The following is a 6,555-nucleotide window of genomic DNA, read 5'->3' on the forward strand; positions in this document are numbered from 1 at the left end:
AAAGAAAGAAGAATTAAAAAAAACAAAACAAAAAAAAAAGAAGAAGAAGAAGAAGAAGAAGAAGACAGAGAGATGATGAATTTACTGGAATTTTATCTGGGGTTTCACAGTAATCTCACAGGTAGCCTACCAACAATAAATTGAACTTTAAACAAACAATTTATTTTACCCTGTTATGCATACTGATTAAACACTGATACTATAGCAACTGTTCTGCATTACTTTCTTCATCCATTGTTTGTATTTGCATTTGAAACTGCAAGATTACATCGGTTGCTCCTAAGTGTTTACTTATCGCCTAGCAATTGCATATGGAGGCAGAGGAGAAACTCAATTCAATTCCTTTCCATTCCATTTGATTCCTTCCATCTAATATTTCACGGACTGTGGAATTAGTTAAAATGCAGCTCCCCTCTGACCACAGAGAGGTACCAATGTAGTTTCACAGACATCTTTTTATACTTATTTTCTCATTTAAATTATGAACAGGTGAATTTGTCAAAGTTCAACAGAGTATTGGGAGAAATAAGAAAATGTTATGGGCCTGAACCAAAAGCCATGGGAAGCATTAGAAAGAATGCCAGCAGGCTTTGGCAGAGCCACACAGCCAACAGAAGCCTGAACTCCCTGCCCAGATGAACGAAATCTTGGCCAAGAAAACAGGGTGCCAGAGCGAGGAGCCATGCACAGCTCCCCAGGCACTGACCCGCATTCCAGCTTCAAACCAAATGCAGAAAGCAGGGGCTGGCCCTGCAAGCCTATGCTCACTTGGAAGGACATCTTCTGCCAGTTTTCCTGCTTACATCACATGCCCAGTTCACCTTCCTCCAGAAGATTTTAGGCAGGCATAGGTGGGAGTGGGTCATATTAGTACTATGCCTTGGCTTGGTCAAAATCCTTCTGGAGTATTACATTGGCATCAAAGGATCAGACTTGTGCAGTGCTCCAGAGAACGGAAGGCAGGCATACTTTCCAGTCTATGGGCTGCCAGGGTAAGACATTATCCTCTGAATGAGATCTGTGCCTTTCATTCGCACAACGTATCTTTAAGCTTAAGCTTCAGCCACAGCTTGTGTTCCCTTGTGCCAACAGATGACCATAGCACAGACGTGTGCAGTGTGGTGAAAGGGCCACATCCCAAGAGCTATTTCCTCTCAGTCTCTGCAGACTCACAAACCATACCTGGAGTTAAATTCAGAATGCTGCCTACAAATTACAAAGGTAAAACAGACAGGAAAATGATTCAGAAAGATGCAGTAACAGAGCTGCTACAATACAGATCTGGGCTCATTATTAGCTTCACAGAATAATGCAGCACCCTTTAACTGAGATATAATACTGAAGTTATCTAACTTGATATCAGTCAGAAACAAGCTCCTCAGCAAAGCAGATCATTGGTTTCATTTATTCCTCTGATCCTGCACATATTAACAACAACAAAAAAATAATAGAAGTTCCTGTCAGAGAAGTTATCTCCTTCAGATTTAAACATTGAAGTTATACACAAATGTCACCTCTAAATCCTCTATAACAGATGAAGGTGCAGAACTGACAAAAATGCTTGTTAGAAAAACATACAGCAAAGAAAAAGCATCAGTCTTAAACAGTATTACGCAAAATGCTTGTTACTATTATATGTTAGTAAGCCCAAAAAGTCATTTTTCTGGATATTGCTGGGAGTCATTTTTCTCTGTCCATCTTGTTTATTCTCTTATTTAAAAAATCTGCTTTTTTATTACAATTGCAGGCATTTTTTCTGGCACAGAACCTAGACTGACTGACCTGTAGTTTCTGGAACTAGTTTTGAAGCTCTTCTCAAAATTAGTATCTCACTTGTTTCTTTGCTATCACTGCCAATGACTACATAACATCATTCATTCAGGAATTCCATCTTTAAGGCTCTTCAGAATTCTTGGATACACACAGTTTGTTCCTGTTTTTTTTTTTTTTTTTTTTTTTTTAAATCAATTTGTTCAAAATCCTCCCGCACTTGCATTTAAATTTGAGCTGAGTTCCCCAAATTCATGTCCAATCAAGACTGATTCAAGATAAGAAATCTTAAATTCTTCAACAGTGACATTTCAGACACAGAACTTTTACTACAGTCACTGAGAAACAGTAGCATGTTATTTTAACGAGAACTTTTCAATTAAGTCCACTTTTTTCATAAACGTCCTTTATCTTGCTTACTATCAGAGGCCAGAATACACTTTACATTACAATAGAGATTAATTACAGTCTTAATTTCTAAAGCAAAAAGTCAATAGTCAAAAAAACATTTTGCTTCTCACCTGACTAGAATTTTACAGCATGGGACCACGTGTAGAAAAGAATAGAACAGAACAGAACAGAGCAGAACAGTTGGAAGGGACCTTCCATGATCATCAAGTCCGACTGCTGACCAACAGCTAAAGCACGTTATTCAGGGCATTGCCCAAATGCCTCTTGAACGCTGACTAGCAAGGGGCATCAACTGGCGCTCTAGGAAGCCTTGTCCCAGTGTGTGACCACCCTCACAATAAAGCAGTTTTTCCTAATGCCCAGTCTGACCCTCCCCGGCCCAGCTTTGTGGCATTCCCCCACACCTGTCATTGGTTACCAGGAGAACCAGTAGAAAGGAAAATTGTCCCAGTTTACACACCGCTTTTATTAACCAGCAAGTTCTACTGAAAAAGAGCAAACCTCTGAAGCTCAGTTAACATGGATCTGCCACGGCGGGGAAGAGCTGCCCAGGAGCTCTCCCATCAGGTGAGGCCAGCTACGATTCCCATCCCCAATGTCATCTGAGCACAAAGATCTTCCGGACCCCCAAAAAGGTGGGAAACTATGCCAGGTCACTTCCTCACCCAGGGCGCACACTACCAGAAGTCATGATGTGTGGGGCACATGCTCTGCATGGGTACCTAATGGCCTCAGGAAGCCCAGGCCAGAGGGAAGCAGAGCACCTCCGGTGCCACCACCAGCGTGGGCAGGAGACTTGTCCCCTCCCAGGGCTCTGCACTGCAGCAGCTTCACCTTCAGCCTCTGAGACAAGCGGCATTTCTGCTGCTTGCCTCTCACGCTTCAGTATCGCTTACATTTCCAGGGTGACACCTTCACAGGCCATTCAGGAAAATTAATTGCTGTCACTGGAGCCAACTCCTCTTTTTTCCCCAATAACAGAAGTAGTAAATTAATAAAGGCAACTACAAATACCCAGATTAACTGGCAGAATGGTGCCACAGAAACTGGAAGAGCCACGGTTTATTTTGCCGCTTTAAAAATGTATTTTGGGGCTAAAGGACAATACGCATCAGTCCAAAATGCGCAGAGAACTCCCTTTGCAGCACAGGGAGTCCAGCCAGGTGTGACAGACTATACAAAACACAAAACACACTACAGCTGATTAGTAGGACTTCAGTAAATCAAGGAACTGCCCATTTGGAACTCTGTATTCTACAGGAGTTTCATGGGATTATCATTGCCACTGCTATTTTATTAACAGTATCTGGTTTTTTATCAGCTCACAGTGCACCTTGCACTGTATTCAGAGCCAGTGCTGTGTATCACAATGATTTTGATGACCATTCTCAGTGATTTGAAGGGATGTCACGACAAAGTCACAGCAGGCTTCTTATATTAGTTTTATGAAGCAAATGTTCAAGGTTAATAATTTACAGTACAATGAAGTGAGTGACTGCTCACCAAATAATCTAAGAGGACATCAAACTTTAGTTATTGATTAGTAGAGGCACAGGGAATTACAGCTCCTGTGTCATACGTTACAACTGCAGCTTACTGCTCCAGTCAAACAACAGCCCCAGCCCTGACCGAGAGGCATTCCTACCCTTTAATAAACCACTGAATCTTGCGTTGTTTCTGCTGGATACATAAACAAGAAAAGCTTGTTTGGCTTTCAGGAAGAACAAATCTAACCAATGCACAAGCTGTCAACCACAAACAGCAAGTTCAATATCGCACAAGGCAGGGACACCTGCAACAGCACAATCTGTCTGGGAGACAAGAGGGCTCTCACAAGGCCTTCCAGATATCCAGCCACTATCTGCCATTCCCTCCACAAGGAAATTATTCAGCCACCATGAACTACAGCCTTCTTCCCAAAAAAAAAGACTGTCGGGGTCTTTAAAGATTACTAAGATTTATTTTTTTTTCTGCAGAACTGGAATTCACTATTAAATCCTGGAAGCCAGGATTTTGTGAATCCTAGCTGGGAATGGCCTAACTGTCACATGTGCAATAAAAAGATGGTACAATTTCATCACAGACATTCAGGAAACAGATTGCTGCATTTGTTACACTCTGCAGCATAAATGTTGATTTTGTTTGGTGACTCCGAATTCAAATTAAGCAAAGGAAATGCAGAAGCTGACTATGATGTTTTTGCATTCCTCTCTCTTTGGGCCTTTCCTCTTCCTCTTAGCCTCCACAAAAGGAGGTTCTTGTCTTGTTAGGATAGAAGCTGTAACACTTGTAACTGGGCCTTAGATCACAACCCTTCTCCAAAGCAGAGAAACCATGCACCTGAGCAAATGGGTCACTGACTGATCCAACAACTGCAAAGCCTTTGGACTTTAACCCAAGGCACAGCTTGGGTTTCTACATTTATTAATGTCCAGTACTACTGCTCCTTTTATGAGAAACCATGCTAGAACACAACTACTGAAAAACAACTCACTGAAATCAGCAGATGACTTGAAAGTTTAATGGGACTTTGGATTCTAACAATAATTAATTGCTTTATTTCAAGCCCACAAAACCCTTAAGCACATGTGCAGTTTTACTCAGGTGGTAACTCAGCCAAGTAAGGGGGAGGTTGTGGTTGCTCCCAATCACACTGTATCTCTGCTCAAATATTTGCAGGACCACCCCAGTCATTTGGTCTCCCACTGAGACCATCAGTCATCTTGTTTCAAGGACACACAGGTCACACCTGCCTGCGTTTTTGTTTCAAAAGCTTTACACACATTCCCTACCCTTCTTCTGATCTGACCTACTTAATGGCCAAAGCACTGAGGATTCTTTGCCCATATACTCGGTGAGAATGTTATCATTTATTTTATGAATGCTTTGCCACAGGGGATGGTCACCAAGCTCCAAGGCATCTGTAGGTCTAACAAGCAAATGGAAGTGAACTTGTTCTGCTGGTACCCAAAAGCAGCTATGCTGCACTGGAAGCAGACAGTGACTCGTTCAATGCTCTGCCTGAGCCTGGTGCAGGATCCTTACGAAGCTGAATGCGCACAAATGTAAAGTCCTGGTGGCCATGCCCCTTCGCACAGCCTGGCTGTGAGCTGCTCTGTTGGAAAGGCCCTGCTGGGTCCAGAGGGCACAAGCCGAACAAGTGCCAGCTGCAGGCCCCAGCAGCAAGGGAAGCCAGCGGCACCCTGGCTGTGCAGAGGGGCATGGCCAGCAGAATGAGGAAACAGACTGTCACTATTACTTGGCCCTCACTAGACCCCACACGCACTGCTGTGTCTGGCTGTGGACATTTGGAGGCCACTGGGACATTGGGAGCCTAGCCCTTGCCATGGGAGGGGAGACTGAGGGAGCGGGAGCGGCCTGGAGCAGTGGCAGTTCTGGGGAGCCCCTTGCCAGGCCCTCGGAGCTGACAGAGAAGAGACAGCCAGGCAGGCCCCCACTGCCACGCACAGTGGGAGGACAAGAGATAACAGATGCTGGTAGAAACATGAGAGGTGCAGGCAGGGTCTGATGGAGAAGCTTATATAATCAAATCATGCTACAAGTTCCAATCTTGAACACAATTAGACATGGAAAAGGCTGCTAAAAGACTCCTGTTGTGCAATAAACTGTTGCATGGCCTTTAGCAAGTTATGTTATGATTTCTTTATTCAGAACATTGTCTGCTGAAACAGAATGTCTCAAATCTAGCAGTGTAAATGGAAATCTGCAGAGGTCCTCAATCACGGATATGGAGCAGCTCACATCAGCTTGGGGAACTCTGGAAATTCAGAAACCCCCAGAGCTGGGTCAGACAAGGAGGAAGGCGCAGAGCCAGGGTCTGCTCAGACCCCGGGATTACAGAGCTCGCCTCTGCGCAGGCTGCCCGAGGTCGGTCCGAGGCATGCATCACAGTAGCCAGACTCCTCAAAGCATCCAAACCACTGCTTTGTCCACATTGGAGTGCAAGAAAATACCGTTAGGTCTTTCAGGTTGTTTGCAGCACTTAAAGTCACTGCTCTTACAGAGCTGAAAATGCATGTAATCATTAAGAAAGAGTCGCCTACCAATTCAGACCCTTCAGGTAAGCTGTCCTGCTGCCCGAGGTAGCAGGGGAACGAGTACATTTGCACGGTGACTCCTGCAACAGATTCTCACCCGCCACCTCGTCTCCCCCGGCAAAGCAGCCCAGCCGGGCCGCCCCAGCGCCGAGCCCGGCCGCGCTTCACCGCGCAAAAACCGAGGGGAGCCGGAGAATCGCGGGGCGCGGAGGGGAAGGGTCGGCACAGGCCGGGTCGGGTCGGGTCGGGTCGGGTCGGGACGGGACGGGACCGGCGGCTCCGCGGCTCCAGCCGACGCCTCGGGCCTCGCCGCGCC

The 6,555-nt window shown here is 45.2% G+C and overlaps 1 protein-coding gene across 1 annotated transcript in view; it reads right to left on the reverse strand.

Annotated features, from left to right (window-relative positions):
* The window catches only part of ERICH3 (glutamate rich 3), a gene marked incomplete at its 5' end in the record, with an annotated part of 31,280 nt that extends 24,725 nt beyond the window's left edge, over positions 1 to 6,555 (reverse strand). Inside the window, 3 exons of the mRNA XM_035333399.1 lie at positions 6,337 to 6,378; positions 6,416 to 6,460; positions 6,539 to 6,555. Coding sequence (XP_035189290.1) covers positions 6,337 to 6,378; positions 6,416 to 6,460; positions 6,539 to 6,555 — 104 coding nt within the window. The remainder of the gene's footprint in view (positions 1 to 6,336; positions 6,379 to 6,415; positions 6,461 to 6,538) is intronic.

This window comes from Oxyura jamaicensis, chromosome 8 (assembly GCF_011077185.1).
Source record: "Oxyura jamaicensis isolate SHBP4307 breed ruddy duck chromosome 8, BPBGC_Ojam_1.0, whole genome shotgun sequence".
Taxonomy (NCBI): domain Eukaryota; kingdom Metazoa; phylum Chordata; class Aves; order Anseriformes; family Anatidae; genus Oxyura; species Oxyura jamaicensis.